The sequence below is a fragment of the Strongylocentrotus purpuratus genome, unplaced genomic scaffold, assembly GCF_000002235.5.
Source record: "Strongylocentrotus purpuratus isolate Spur 01 unplaced genomic scaffold, Spur_5.0 spur5_contig_835, whole genome shotgun sequence".
In the NCBI taxonomy this organism is placed as follows: Eukaryota; Metazoa; Echinodermata; class Echinoidea; order Camarodonta; family Strongylocentrotidae; genus Strongylocentrotus; species Strongylocentrotus purpuratus.
This window is the reverse complement of record NW_022145541.1, coordinates 43425-59931: the sequence shown is the minus strand read 5'-3', so window position 1 is coordinate 59931 and position 16507 is coordinate 43425. Positions and strand designations below refer to the sequence as shown.

The 16507-nt window shown below is 37.9% G+C and overlaps 1 protein-coding gene across 1 annotated transcript; it reads left to right on the top strand.

The window, feature by feature from the left end:
- Positions 1-5074: 5074 nt before the first annotated feature.
- Positions 5075-16058, top strand: LOC100887872 (methyltransferase-like protein 27). The gene is made up of 5 exons (XM_030985115.1): positions 5075-5242; positions 8652-8774; positions 12236-12371; positions 14086-14178; positions 15150-16058. The coding sequence occupies exons 1-5, from the start codon at positions 5105-5107 to the stop codon at positions 15335-15337; spliced, it is 678 nt and encodes a 225-aa protein (XP_030840975.1). The 5' UTR covers positions 5075-5104; the 3' UTR covers positions 15338-16058.
- The last annotated feature ends 449 nt before the right edge of the window (positions 16059-16507 follow it).

Sequence of the window (16507 nt, the reverse complement as noted above, 5' to 3'; positions counted from 1 at the left end):
CGGGAACTAGTGACAGTAATTTCACTGATAGGACATGACCTACTTGACCGTTCTCATGATTCCTACAAAGTTCTACAGATTGAATTTGATGTTGGCTGCAAAAGGGATACACTACCTTTAAAATAGGACCTGACGTTTACCCGTTACGCGGGAGGTGTTATTGACTGACGCACGGGTGCGTCACCGACTGACATGGTGTATGACGTTCGGGTGTTAGTCTACAAGCTCAGACCCTAATTTGACACTTGATCAAAAAATCATTGTGCCTTGAGAGAAGCCTAGCTCAGCTACCTACTGGTTGTGTCAATATAGGTCAGGAGCAGCTACAGTATGGCCTATGGTAGTCTTATAGTGCAGACTCACTTTTACGACTGTGCTTGCAGACTATTCGGGTGTGACGTCATACAAGTGACTACAAATTGAGCAGTGTAAATATTAGCCTTCATAGGCCCCTGACCCTTATTAGCGCAGGTAACATTTAAAAGGGAAGTCTACCCTGATATTAGTTGGTTTTTAATAGAAACGGAAAATAAATATAAAATGAAGAGGTCAGTGAAAGTTTTAGCGAACATATTTTTACACAGGAAAATACAACTATTTTGCAAGATAATGGATAAATTAGGTAGTGCATAACGTGTACAATTATTTCCTAGATGATATAATGATACCTTTTGCTTCTCATTTTCTTACAGTTGTATAGTATATCAATTAAGTCAGGACTTGACTATTAAATAAACCCAGATACATGAAACAAATGCATACATGTATTCTAAATAAGCTTTCGGGTATGGGAAGACAATCTTATTGCTCATCAATACCTAAATTGCACAAATTATGTTTAGTCATATTAAAGAAAAATTATTCATGCCAGGAAACTGTCACATAGACTCCATCATGCTCTTTGGAGTAAATACTTGCCAAAAAATGAATAATTTCTGGTGAAAACTTGTCAAATCAGTTGTCAAATCACGTCATGTATATTTCGAAAACAAGAAAGCCCGGCTGAGGAAATGAATATACAAGCATCAATTATCAGAGTGAGGAATTGTCTTTGTGTTGCGCCGTTCTTTGTTGTGTTGTCCTGTGTTGTACCGTGTTCTGTCACTATCCATTACTAAATATATTTCAATATTCTGGGCTAGGAAAGCTTTTCTAACAATGTTGAGAGGCAGTCCATCTACACCATAAAATTAATTTGATGTTTCTACTTTCAAGTTTATTTGTTTCACATTTCACAAAAAAATAATTCACATAATTGACAAAATTAGAACATTATATGAAATGAAATATACTAAAAGTGTCACATTATATAATTAATATTATTTTGAGCAAACTATTGCTCAAAAACTAAATGAGTACTTTGTCAAAAAACATTCCTTCTGCAAATAATTGTGTTAACGAGGCTTTAGTAACACCGGCACACCATTCTTTTCAGTTTAGACAAGTGGATTCAAACGCTGTTTTAAAGGTATTAAATAGCCTATCGTTGAAAAAGGCAATGGGGTGTGACATGATTCCAGTTAAGCTGATTAGAATGGCCACCCCGTACATTGTGCAGCCTCTGACGTCTATAATTAACTCGTCTTTGCACACAGGAATTGTACTTAATATGTGGAAAAAAGCCCGAATTGTTGCGATTCACAAAGGAGAGTCTAAGGAATTGTGTAACTATAGACCTATTTCGATTTTACCCATACTATCAAGAGTTTTAGAGAGAATTTAATGGTCTTCAATCAAATCTATGACTACTTCCCGGCCCCCCCACTCAGAGGTCGGAATGACCGCATGCGTGTTGCCAAAATGTCCGGTAAAGGGGTACTTTTCGTGCGACAAAGTCCGGCCCGAGAATTGTAAAAAAAGGGGTGTATTTGACTTTTCACCCGGAGATTTCTTTAAAAAGGGGGTGTTTTTCTTTTTTTCTCTCATCTCGTTGGACTCCTGAGAAATCATTCCGAATTTAGGGGGGTACATTGAGCATTTTTCCTGATTTAGGGGGGTCTCCAAGGCAGGAAAAGCCCGCGAAAAGCCCGCGAAAAGGGGGTTCGGAAATGTTGGCAGGCCTCAGATAGGGGGTGCTTTCAAAAAGAGGGTACGAGCATATGCGTACCCTAAATAACACTGAGTGGGGGGGGGGGGGGGGGGGGGGGCGGGGACTACTTAAACGCCAATACATTGTTGAGCATTTACCAGTCAGGATTTCGACCCAATCACTCTACAGCTACTGCTCTACTAAATGTAACAGATGACTGGTTAAAGATGAAGTTGAGTTCTGGTCATGCGATAGCATTGTGAAAGAAACGGTGTGGAACCGACAAGAAAAGGTTGATCATCTAGCATATAAGAATTTGTGTGTATTGCAAGGTTCTGGAATCATCAAAATGATAAGAAATGTGACCAAGTCTTGGTAAAGTTACAAACACTTGCACAGAAAGATGTATATGGGACTACACGAACACATGGCGTAAAAAGCCGGCCCCCGATTTTTACGATGTTACATGCATATTTAGAAGATGAAGGCATTTGAAGAGCCATGCTTTTCAGGGAACATGTCTTAACTGATGTTCTTCCACACTTGCATAATAAGAATGAGTAATGCTCACTAATTATTTTTAACCTCTTCCCAGAACTCAACCTTCTCTTTAACAAGCATAAATGAAGGTCAAATTGTATGTGCGGTAATGCTAGATCTAAAAAAGGCTTTTGATACCGTTGACTATGTGTTACTATTGAGAAAATTATGTATGTACGGGTTGGATGAACCATCACATGGTTTTCGAACTATTTACATGATCGAGTACAATCTACATCTGTTAACGATATAATGTCAGATTTTTTGCCAATTGAATGTGGAATTCCCCAAGGATCCATTTTAGGACCCCTGCTCTTCATATTACATGTTAATGATTTGCCACGTGGCCTCACCCACTGTAAAGTAAGCATGTAAGCTGATGATACGGTATTGTTCGGCAAATGATACTATAGAATTGAGTGAGAAGATAAATGAAGACCTAGAATATGTTATAAAGTGGTTGATACAAAACAAACTAAATTTGAATATAAAGAAAACTGAATACATTGTATTCGGTACGAAACAACGTCTGGATAAAGTTAAAGATAATGATTTAAACATTACTATAGACAATACTGTGTTAACTCGAGTTAGTAAGTGTAGACACCTTGGGGTAATTTTAGATGAAAGGTTATCATGGCAAGAACATATTTATACTATTCATAAAAAAGCAAGTAACGGATTATATATGCTGAAATCTATAAGAAATATAGTCAATAAATATGAAATGAAATTGGTTAATAATTCACTAGTATTGTCTCACTTAAATTATTGTGATGTATATGGGGTGGATGTGGAAGTACACAGAAAAACAAATTACACAAAATTCAGAATAGAGCAGCACGAATAATTAATAGGTCCTCTTGGTATTCCTCATCAGATGAAAATTTAACAAGACTAAATTGGAATACACTTGACAATAATAGAACAAAGAATGTAGCAATTATGATGTATAAGATTGTCTCAAAACAAGCTCCTGAGTATTTAGTAGAAAGGTTTATATTTGCTGACCATACATACAACACACGTTCAAGTCTGTATAATGTGAAAACAATAAGACAAAAGACTGAGACTATGAAAAGATCTTTTAACTATAGAGGGGCCTTAACATGGAATAACTTGCCACATGATGTACAAGGTGCTAAATCGTTAAATATTTTTAAGGCAAAGCTGACGTAATACGAAATAAGTGTGTGGGAGGGGCTAACTTATTAGCTTAAGAGAGCTTTGTTGTTGTTTGTTTTTAAGGTTTTATAGTTGCATACATATCTTCATACTTTCAACCTATTCATCATTCTTATTTATGTTATATTACTCCTACGCATTATGTTTTAAATGTCTAATCGTGTGCAATATGATCTTTGCAATACGATATCAGTTTTTGTCTCTTTAAAAACAAAAACAATTATATATGTAGTATTTAACTGATCCATATTCATAATGCTCTTAAATATTTATTATCATTCCATAATTCATTTTACTTCTACTTAATATGGAATACGCATTCGTCTTAATTTCATAATTATTACACATTCTACATTATGTGTGTTTTCTTTTGTTTATTGTTTTAAAGTTTGATTATTTAATATTTAACATGAATACATAATATGTTCTTAACTTATTTATAATCTTGTAAAACTTCTTTTTGTTTTTATTTTATATATATATATGCAAACAGATTATGATGATCATAACTTATTTCAATTGTTTATCTTTTGGGTCTACCAATATAGTTCTAATTAAGTAAAGTGTTTTCAGCTTATTTCCTATATATTGTCATGTTATGGTTGTGAATTTGTCAGTGTTATATTACTTTTGTTTATATGTCATGATTATGTTGTTTTTTATCGACACGGCCCTGATTGAAACCAGTCTGCGAACTGTTTCGGGCTTTTACCGTGTATAAATAAAATAAACTCAAACTCAAACTCAATTCTTTAAAAAGACGTCGAAATTAATTGTATTGAATAGAAGGTTATACAGGGTGAATTGTGAGGAACCTATTAAAAAGCTTAGCTTGTAGATTATAGGTTCCCATAAATAAAACTAACATTTGATTGAAGTGGTTGTAATGGTGTAGGACGTAACAATAATAATAGGTGGACAAGAAGGCCTTGACATAAGATGATATACAGCGTGAAACAAGCAAAAATAGCAAATAAAGCAAACAAATTAATTTGTTACCAAAGAAATGACTCGATAGTCACTATCGAGTTTCATCAACATTTGTCCACCGACAACTGTCAGCCCTGGAAAATAGACGCCCCCCCCCCTGATCGACCGTGACCCTTGCCCTTATCAAAAACATATACATACAATATCCACTCTGTTTGTGCTATATCGCATGCTAAACTACTAACCATGCCATTTCTGCCGGCTATGACACAATTACAGCGCAGGACGCGCGGAACGAGATTCTCTGCGAACTGACTGAGTATAATAGGGAGCATATAGTGTAGCAGCCCCAGACCAAGTTCATGCTCAGGACATGCCAGTCAGCAGCTGTTGTCCTCAAGCGCTTTATTGGAGAATTGGATGTATCACAACACAATGTCAATGGCGACTGGTGAAGATGATTTACATTGGAAGAATTTGTATTCTGCAACCTCTGGGGATCTTGATCTAAAGCGCCTTGAGGAAGCCTACAAGGGATGGTCAGAGACATATGATGAGGTATATATTTTTCATTTATTATTCATCTCCGATAATAGCATGCAAGAAATCTATGCTAACGGCTTGAAGAGCTAGATGTCATAGCATAACGCATATCTAACTCTTTAATTTTCAATTATTTGATTTGTATTCTTCTTTAATGGTTTCACAAGCCAGTTACATTTTACCTAGCGTAAAGCCAGGGTTCGGTAATAAAATGAAACATGATATTAGTATCACCTAGCTATAAAGAGTAAGTCAACTATGATATTAGGTTGGTTAGAATAGAAGCAGAAAAATAAGAGAAACAGGTCAGTCCTAGTTTGAGCAAATTCTGATTGAAAATAAGAAATATTATGAATTTTTGAAGTTGCGATTAATCAAACACAAATTGGCAACTCTGTGAATATCTTACGAGCTCCCCTCCGATTTGCTCTGTAATTAAAAGTCCATAAACTTTCATATACTTCGTTAATAATGACAGAATAGATTTTTTTCACTCATGGGTTGTATAGAAATTATGTAGTGACATACTATTTATTCATTGTAAAATGTAATTTTAGCCAATTTCATTTAAATTTAATTTCATATTATCACCTTATTATACCTACTTTTCTTTGGATTAACACTTCTCGTATGTCGTCATATCTCAAAATCATCATTCACCCATTGTGTAAACATGTACAGAGCTCTCTGAATATGATATACAAGTACTATGTAAGCATTTATATCAGCAATGTTATATGTTTTGATTGTTGTTTGGTTTGTTGTTTGGTTTGTATTTTGCTTTTGTCGGTGAAAAGAATCTTATTAAAACTCCGATAATGTTATTCCCTTCCCGTTGTCCTGCTATTCTCACTAGCGCTGGACCTAATATATAATGATGATGATGATGATGATGATGATGATGATGAAAATAATGAAAATAACAACACCAGTAACAATAGACATTAAAGCAGAACGGTTCTAGGACAATTACCCCCTGGGCAATCACCCCCCGGAAAGTTACCCCCCGGAAAACTACCCCCCAAGGACAATTACCCCCCGGAGAATTACCCCCCGGAGAATTACCCCCCGAGGACAATAACCCCCTAAGGACAATTACCCCCCGGAAAATTACCCCCCGGAGAATTACCCCCCGAGGACAACTACCCCCGAGGACAATTACCCCCGAGGACAATTACCCCCCGAGGACAATTACCCCCGAGGACAATTACTCCCCGAGGACAATTACCCCCCAAGGACAATTACCCCCCGGAAAATTATTCCCCCCCCCCCCCCGGAGAATTACCCCCCGAGGACAACTACCCCCGAGGACAATTACCCCCAAGGACAATTACCCTCCGGAAAACTACCCCTTGAGGAATTACCCAACGAGGACAATTACCCGCCCCCGAGGACAATTCCCCCCCCCCCCCCCCGGGGACAATCAGGATTCAATAGCAAAAGACGATCTGACACGTTGGATGTGAAGGCTACGAGCCCATAAAATCCCGTGCATGAACCCACATTCGTTCAAATACTTGCGCGTGATCTTCCTCATTACTACACATTTTTCTTTAGCTATAATGTATGCAACAACACTGTGGTTACTGTTTTCTACGAAGGATTTCTCTTGTGCAGCGTTATTTCAACTTTTTGTTCGACACGATGCCCTCTTAAGAAATGAAAAGTTTCGCCCAATCTTGCATCACTCTGGCACTCGTCAAGTGCTATGTACACACGTATGGGCACATTTGTTTCTTGATTTAGTGAACGAGCAAGAAAAACAAGGACAAGACATTTTCAAAATGGTAAAACATAATGTTGTAATCAACACACTAGCACAGATTTAAGGTATGCGGGCGCCTCACCGCCGAATGTACACGAATATAAAGTGAAATATTAGGTCATGACCTTGATACACGAATATGAGGATATTCGGGCCTCTCGTTGCCTTGATTCATCATGTTTATAATTGTGATGAGTGTGGTAACAATGTAATGTCGAAATAAAAGATATATATTCGCAAAATATTGTCAGCGAGCGAGGAAGAAAGACATTTTATTATTTGTTTACATTTTATTTTCTCATGAAAATAAATACTCTACTCGTTTCTGATATTTGTTTTTCACAAAATCAACGTTTGCCAAAAAAAATTGTCATGTAACTAACATTCTCTTGCGGCACCCCAGTTGAAAAAACGCTGCTCTGGAATTACAAAATCATTGAGATGAATGTACCCAAGTGCGGATACTTATTTTCTTTTAATATGGCACCGTACATACCATATATTTAACTTGAAGGCAATTTTTATTTCAAAATAAATTACAGTACAAGAAAACATATTTTAGTTCACCATGACAACAGAAATATATATATATATATTACATTACATTTATAAACATGAAGAGAACCTTAATTTTGGAATAGATCATGGATGAGGGCCCATTATACATACAAAGACAAATATACGATCAGCTGATTAGAAAATTTACAGAGGATGCATAAATAATGATATCTTACATCCTAATTTCTTTGTTGGGCTATTTTTGGGGAGACTAGCTGTATTAACGCGTACTCATCTGCGCGCAATTTATTGTTAAATTTCTAAGAAATGTAAATTCCGTACTTTGATTTGATACATGCGTCTTCTGGCAATTGAATTCGATTTGATACATGCGTCTTCTGGCAATTGAATTTGATTCAATACACGTGGCATATTAAGTTAAACTTCACAAAGGTGGAATGGATACAGAGCGAGAGGGGTGGGTGAAATCTCCTAGGAGGATACATGTACGTCAAGCAAAAAGATTTGGCAGATGGGTACGAGGGCTTTGAATGTGAGCTACGAATATAAATATAATTTATACACAACCCCTGTACGAAACAAATCTATTCCGTCATAAATAACTAAGAAAATGAAAGTTCATGACATTTTCTGTAAATAGCAATTTGAAGAGGAGCTCGCATTATACGTCACAGTGTTACAAATTCACTGGGTGTGATTGTCCTCGGGCCGCGGTAATGGTGTTTCGAGGGGGGGGGGGGGGGGGGGGGGTAATTGTCCTCGGGGGGTAGTTGTCCTCGGGTGGTAATTGTCCTCGGGGGTAGTTGTCCTCGGGGGTAATTGTCCTCGGGGGGTAATTCTCCGGGGGGTAATTTTCCGGGGGGTAATTGCCCTTGGGGGGTAATTGTCCTCGGGGGGTAATTCTCCGGGGGGTAAATTTCCAGGGGGTAATTGTCCTTGGGGGGTAGTTTTCCGGGGGGTAATTTTCCGGGGGGTGATTGCCCAGGGGGTAATTGTCCTGATACGAAGCAGAACATATATAGAACACGTACTAACGTTAATACTACTACTACTATTAATAATGATAATGATGATACTACTACTACTACTACTACTACTAATGATAATACAAATAATGATAAAACCGTCTTTTCGTTTCAGGATCAGGTCAAAATGAAATTTAACGGCCCTCATCAAGCAGCACAAAAACTGTCCAGCTTGATGGCAGATAAAAGCAAGAAGATCCTAGACGTGGCTTGTGGAACTGGAGGGGTCGGCAAAGAGGTAAATAATACAACCCATCTTAAAGCCCCGCTGCACTTCTTATAGCTACTTGCGCCCTCTATACAGCCAACAATGCCTAAGCGGTACCCGTTGATCCCCATTCAATTCAATTATTTTGATTCATCCAAATTCACAAGAATACATGGGAATTTGTTTTGGTCACACATTGTACAAACACGTAATATATATCGAAAATAATATCGTTAGTGACTTTCGTTTGTCTCGCAATGTATGGTCAGCAAGGGATCAAAAGATCATATATATATATATATATATAACTATATCGTTGTGTTTATAATCATAGAAGAACCATCAACATAAAAGAAAGACAAGATAGAAATATTCTTATATTCTAGTATTACACATTGAAAGTGATGAGAAGAATAGAACATCAGTGTGAAGGAAGGAAGGAAAACCACGCCAAGCCGATACTTGGGCCCACATGCCCTGTTCATTATGTTAATTGAGAGTTGATTTGATGAGACAACCATCTGCCAGTGACTTGCAGGAAGGGATAATCCATCCATGCCAAATTAGTGCAGGGAGGCTTTAAAGAGAAGGTTGAGGTCTGTCTAAAAAGATGTAAAGTAATATGTGAACTTTCTCGTTGTTTTTATGTCATTTTGGAAGAATAGGCCAATTATTGAACAAACATCACTGCAATGGATTGCTCTCCCATATTCAAAATTTGACAACAATCATCTGAAATGCTTGGATATTGTGAAAGAAACGTTGTAGAATTGATCAGAAAAGTTTGATCATCTAGCATATTGGTACGTAGTATTGGTGTATACTGCAAGGTTCTGAAATCATCAAAATGATAAGAGATTTCTGCCCAGTCTTGGTAAAGTTACAAGCACTGTACACAGAGAGATGAATATGGGACTACGCGACACGTGCGCGATATCTATCCGGTCCAGATAGATATAATAATTTACCAAATATATCAATTAGTAGGCGGATTCCCGGAAAAATGTGTTTCATCACGAATTATTCAAACATATTCTTTCACATGATTGGTAATAAGAGCTTTCATTTCTTTTTTTTGAGAGGGGGGCGTTTCCAAAACTGGTCTATACCTTAAACTTAAAGATAAACTTGAGTTCTGGTTTAAAAAAAGGAAAAAAATGAATTCTCACACAATCAAACGAAACTTACACTGAATGTTCAAGATTACAAATAAATGTCATTTGCACAAAAAAATTGGTAGAAAATGTATACTGGCTGAGTAATGAGCACAGAAAGATAAGGAAATCAAGATAAGTAGGCCCGACACCATTTGTGACATCTTTCTGTGTACAGTGCTTGTTACTTTACCAAGACTGGGCCAAATTTATTATTTTGATGACTCCCCTTGCAGTACACACCAATATTTACATGCTACATGATCAACTTTTTTTCGGATCCATTCCACACCTTTTCATTCACGATGCAATCGCATGACCAGAACTCAACTTTATTTTTAATCGTATCAAGTTGGTACGAACAGGAAGAAGGTCCGAGTAAGAGGGTGTGAGCAACTAGTAATGGTGTAATTGAAACAGGGGCGTAAATCCCGGGGGGGGGGGGGGCTGCATCCCCCCTGGTTTGAAGTAGGGGGATGACCTGTACAATCATCCCCCTGATATTACCACAAAAAAAAAGAGAGGAAAAAAAAGGAAGAAGAAGAAGAAGAAAAAAATGTGATTGTTTCAATTGCAGCATAATGCATGAGAAATGAGTTATTTTGTTTATGTATAGCCTACACGTATACAGTATGTCACGATAAGGAAACGTCAAGGCTTCCGCGCTTCGCGCGAGAGGGGGAAACTGAGTTCAGATAAATAGGGCTTATTAAGAGTCAAAAACGGTGCAACGAATCGTCTTCTTTCTATAATAATTAAATCAAACGTCTAAGCTTTTCGCGCTTCGCGCGGAAAGGGGAAACTGAATTCAGACGAGAATTAAGAGTCGAAAACAGTACACTCAATCGTCTGCTTTCTCTAATAGCTTAAGGAAACGTTAAGGCTTCCGCGCTTCGCGCGAGAGGGGGGGAACTGAATTCAGATAAATAAGGCTTATTAAGAGTCGAAAACGGTGTAACGAATCGTCTGCTTTCTCTTATAATTTAATGAAACGTCAAAACTTCCGCGCTTTGCGCTTGAGGGGTAAACCGAATTCCGACAAAGATTAAGAGTCGAGCACGGTTTAACAAATCGTCTACTTTCTCTTATAATTTAATGAAACGCCAAAACTTCCGCGCGGGAGGGGGGGGGGGGAGGGGGGAACTGAATTCAGAAAAGGATTTACAGTCGAGAACGGTACAGCAAATCGTCTCCTTTTTATAATAATTTAATGAAACGCCAAAGCTTTCGCGCTTCGCGCGGGAGGGGGGGGGGGATTCATTCAGACAAGGGTTAACAGTAGAGAACGGTACAATAAATCTTTTACTAATAATTTAAGGAAACGTCTAAGCTTCCGCGCTTCGCGCGGTAGGCCTATCACCCACACACCCCTAATGAGCGAGCGTGTGTGTGTGTGTGTTGTGTGTTTGTGCGTGATTAACTTACGCCGACTAGCAAGCATCCGTCTGAACATGGCTAATGTCAGACATGCTGTAGCATCACCAGGGAGAGAAACACTATCACTATGAACATGACGGACAAAGAAAGAGGACAAAATATACAGTTCCTCATTCTACCCTCAACAATTGCTGTGGTAGACAAAGGAACATCCCTTCACTGCTATTATGTAAAAATGTGTAGAACAGGTGTCACATGCATATTCACCTGTGAAAAATGAAATTCTTTTGTGAGCATGTGCTGAGCGGCGGAAAGTTACATAGCACTGTCTCTTGTTAGCTCACAGATGATGTCACAAGATGAATGAGATCTGTAGCATTTTTTAAGGGTGGAGCTTAGCAGGTCGGAGCAAATTATTAAAAGCAGTATTTAAAAAAATAAGTGAAACATACTTAGATGTTTAAATAACAAAAATATGAGTTGAATGCAGCCCTGCACATAAACAGGAATCAACTTATATTTGGATTTCACCCAACCTTTTAAAGGTAAAGACCAGTATTGGAAACGCCCCAATTTCAAAAAATGAAATGGAAGCTCTCATTACCAATCATGTGAAAGAATATGTTTTGACTAATACATGATGATAAAAAATTCGCCGGGAAACCGCCTACTAATTCATATATTTGGTAATATTTTTTCTCTCATGGTCTGTGAGAGATATAGGGTAGTCCCATATACATCTTTCTGTGTATAGTGCTTGTAACTTTACGAAGAATGGGCCAAATTTCTTATCATTTTGATGATTCCAGAACCTTGCAGATGCTAGATGCTAGATGATCAACCTTTTCTGATCGATTCCACAACGTTTCTTTCACAATGCAATCGCATGACCATAACTGGTCTTTACCTTTAATGGTGTTACTAACTGTTTTTTCCATTACGATTCCCCTATTATATTAGCTTCATTCACAAGGCTATGTGAATATAGATGGTGTTGATCTGGTTCAGGACATGCTCACTCATGCGGAACAAACAGGAGTCTATTCCCGACTCGAGGCTTGTGACGTCATAGGTCAAGGGATTTCTTGTCCGGATGGTGAGGCTAATCTGGAGGAAGCAATGACGTAGAGTAGATCATGATCAATTTATTCGTTGAAAAGGAACAGATGACTTAAGCCCCTTTCACACTGGATCTGCGTAGTGTGGAGTACCGAGTACGCCGAAATTAGGCTGCGTATTCATGAACAAAATGTTGCTTCGGCGTAGTACCTGCCGGTTATGCATAGGCTGGCGTACCATTGCGTATATGGTTACGTACCCTGTGCATATAGACCGCGTACCTAACGCGTATGCAATTGGCGTTGGCGTACCTACGCCTATCATTGAGTATAACAGACGTAGGGTTGCGTATGTTTACGTAGGCCTGGCGTAAAGGGTACGGAGGTTAGCTTAGGGTAGCGCACGGTTGCTAACTGTATGCGCAAATAGGATCTAGGACACCTTAATTAATTTATACGCTTTGACTGCTTTGTCACACTGGCGTAGGGAAGCTTACTATTGCGTAGGCATGGCGTACAGTAGCGTAGTGTTGCCTAGACTTGCGTACGAAATGCATACGTTTTGGGTCTAGTGTCTACGCCGAAAGTACGCGATCCATATCGCTACCCCTCTGCGTCCATCAGCGTATAGTTACGTAGGCCAGCGTAGGACAACGTACGCTCGGCGTAGTCGGTACGCAACACTACGCAACTAAACGTATGGCCCGGTACGAAAGGGGCTTTAGGATTGATTTAATTCGTAATGCGTCACCGTCCTGTTAGGAATGTCGGGGAATAACATTTTCTATTGGCTGGTCAGTTCATCATCCAGATCCAGCTTTGTCCGTCGACCGTTTATCCATTTTGTGGGCTTTAAGATGTGGTGATTAATTGGCAAAAAATCACTTGTTACTTTATAAAACAAATATTTCTCATACTGTTCTGGAAATCATATTTATCCTCAATTTCTTCCATCCTCGGCGTCTTCAACACAGTCCAAGCTTCCTTATTTATTGGCGAACTCGGTTCTGTATCGATTTCCAATAATTTAAAAGGTAAAACTTAAAGGGACTTGGTAACATTGTTCATATGAGAGAAAATGGTGCGAAGGTGATGACTTCACTGCTAGGCCTACAATTAAAGATAATCTGAAACTTTGAGTGAAAACAGACCATTATTAAAAATTGGTTCAAAACTGATCTGATCGATTCCTTAATTTTCCAAACTATATTATTACAATTTGGTGAATGTTAAGTGTTGAAAGATTTTTAAAAGTCTGTCTTAAATCCTTTTTCATAGAAAAACGGTAGGAAATATTCAAAAATGGTTTGGAGAATTTACTGTTAGAGGGTGTCGCATAGTGACGCCTTCATAGAAAACCATAAATATCTTTGTGGTTTGAGAATTTGTTCAGGATGTTTTGTATGTTAGAGGTTAGTACAGTAAACATTTCATGCACAAATTAAGCATTTCTTTCGTCTACCTACACCAATGTTACCGACTCACTTTAAACTCAAGTGGAAGTTTGTTTAGGGTGTTAAATTTTTTGAGAACAAGTTGAATGACACTAACATTTTTGAAATATTGATTTGAATATTTGATTAGATTATTTTACAATTTTTACGAATGAAGGCCATGAAATATGTTTAGGCCTTTATTAACAATCCATTCAGAACACGACAATACACTATGCATCGCAGCTGAAATCCCAATTCCCTCTAATAACCAATCAAGTTCTTGCTCATAATGTCCTCCTTCGTGGTTGTATTACAGGTACCTATGACGCTATCGTGTGTGTAGGGGCATTCAACCAGGGGAATATAACACAAGCAGTGTTTCCAGAACTGCTCCGGGTAGCAAAGAAAGGTAAAAACGATTTCGGTCGGAGTAAAGGTCGTGTTAAGAGCTCGTCTACTTCAACCCAGCTTCCGCATCCAAAACCGCGCGAAATCTAATTTTCATTTTCGATTGTAAATTAACAACCCTTGTGAAAGGTCACAGATACTCCGAGTGCCAAGTGAGAACATCCACACGGTTAACTTACGCTATCCTCTAGTCGCGTTAGCGCGTCACTCATGGGAAATCCAGGAGTAAATCAGTCGGCGTAAAGGTAGGCGTAGCTAACACGACTATCATTCAGACGATCACTACGCCGACCTTTACGCCGTCCTTTACGCCGACCTCACCTTTATGTACGCCGACTAGCTCTAAACACGACGTTTACGCCGACCAAAAGTTACATCGTGTTAACACAGCTATGTTTGATTAACCAAAACGGCATATTAATTTGTATGGATGGAAGTCATTTTGAATACATTAGTCTTTGCTTTGTCGGGCATGCCTCTGGCAAGCTTTTCAGTAGTAAAAAACTGCACAGTATAGGTAAAGTGCAAGCTATAATGTTTTCCCTACCTATATCAACAACTAATGCATGCAATTCGCATTCTGACTATCGAAATAATACATGGTAGGTGAATGTAATAACTCGTTGCCAATTACTTGTTCAAGTAAGAATGCATTTTGAATCGAAATTGGCATCAATTTGGTATAAGGAGTAATTGAGTCTTTGAAAGCTGAAATGTCTAGTTTAACCCGAATCTTTACGTTCAGGTATAATGTTGTAATATTTGTATGCTTTTTTAATTGCACAGACAGGACCCCCTGGAAGATCCATATTCGTTGTTAAAAGGGCTATCCATTTTAAAGAAGACTTGAATAATTCCCCCCCCCTTCTTTCTTTATATAATTCTTCATCTCTATCTCCATTCCTTTATTATTATTTTTTTTCCCCATCCCTCTTCCATTTTATTGATATTTTGTTTCCTTTTCCCCATCAGGTTGTATCATTTTGATTGTTATGCGAGAGGCATTCGTCTACACCTGTCCCGACTTCAAGAATGGTCAACTGGACACGGACATTCTCATGCGTGCTCAGAACGGAATCTGGAAATATACCCTACGTGAAACAGTCCCTAAATTCATTGGGGATTTATCTGGTCTTCTTTATGCGATGGAAGTCCAGTAATATCTTCGTGTTCCACAGTTTATAGATGAGGCTACCCTGTATAAACAAGACATATTATTATTATTATTATTATTATTATTATTACTCATGTTGCATAAAGAGATGTCGATTGCAAATAGTATTCTATCAACAGGTTTCAATAAATGTGTATAGAATAATTTTGTCATGCGAATTGATTACTAGACTAGGTATCGTACCGATTTATCCCTATGCTAAAACCATGGATCTAGGTGGACTTAGGAATTCTAACCACCTACACATTCCTTATGCAAGAACTGAATGATACAGAAAATCAAGTGTCCCCACACTTGTCAAACTGGTTAATGCTCAGTTGTAGATCATGTATAGTAATGTATCCTATTTGTTTTTCTTCTTTAAAAAAATAATATTAGAGTTATTGTTTTGTTACTTTGTTTAATTGAACTCAAGATCGATCCAAAATTCAAAATTCGTGCACATATTTTTGAGTGCTCTTTGTTGGGGACACTGTGACGATAAATAATCAAGCAGGACACAAAGTTCTAAACCCAGTATGAGACCACGCTGACAAGATACTTCAGCACGTATCAGCACGGTTCAATCTGTAATTGAACAAAACAAATAAAGGAAACATCCAATCAATACTGGAATACATGTACACATGCTTATCAATGACATTATTTGTTACAATAATTATCCATCTTGTCTGGTCTCAATCAATAAATGCATAACTGAATATGAATTAACTTGTTTGTGTCAATTATTTATGTGTCATATCCAAAAACCTCTCCTGAAACAATATCTGATCTTAAATACAATTATTTGATACAAAAGGCTTGCTTGCTTCTATCCTAGCACTGACTTTCAAATATGTAAACAATAACCGGTCAAAGCAATGCTCTCAAAATCCTAATTCCACAACACAAGGCCCAAGTTTAGCTTAGCAAAATACTTATAAACAATGTATTCAAAGCCTAACTTTTATCTCCCTAAATGAGACATTTATTTATTATTCATCACTAATAACCAGCTTGAACATTTATATCAACATTGTAAGAAATAATATGCTTCAGCTATCATACAGCCTTATTTATCATGGCTCACTTCATAATCTGTCAACAAAAGAGGCGCGACTACTTCCGGTCACTAAACGTGTACAGTGCATGCATGCATTACTTGCACGTATTATGT

Excerpts from the sequence above, each read along its gene's own strand:
- LOC100887872 (XM_030985115.1), top strand. The coding sequence starts at position 5,105 with ATGTATCACAACACAATGTCAATGGCGACTGGTGAAGATGATTTACAT. Across the intron at positions 5,243-8,651 it reads GGTCAGAGACATATGATGAG|GATCAGGTCAAAATGAAATT; the intron begins GTATATATTTTT and ends TTTTCGTTTCAG. Across the intron at positions 8,775-12,235 it reads CTGGAGGGGTCGGCAAAGAG|CTTCATTCACAAGGCTATGT; the intron begins GTAAATAATACA and ends CTATTATATTAG.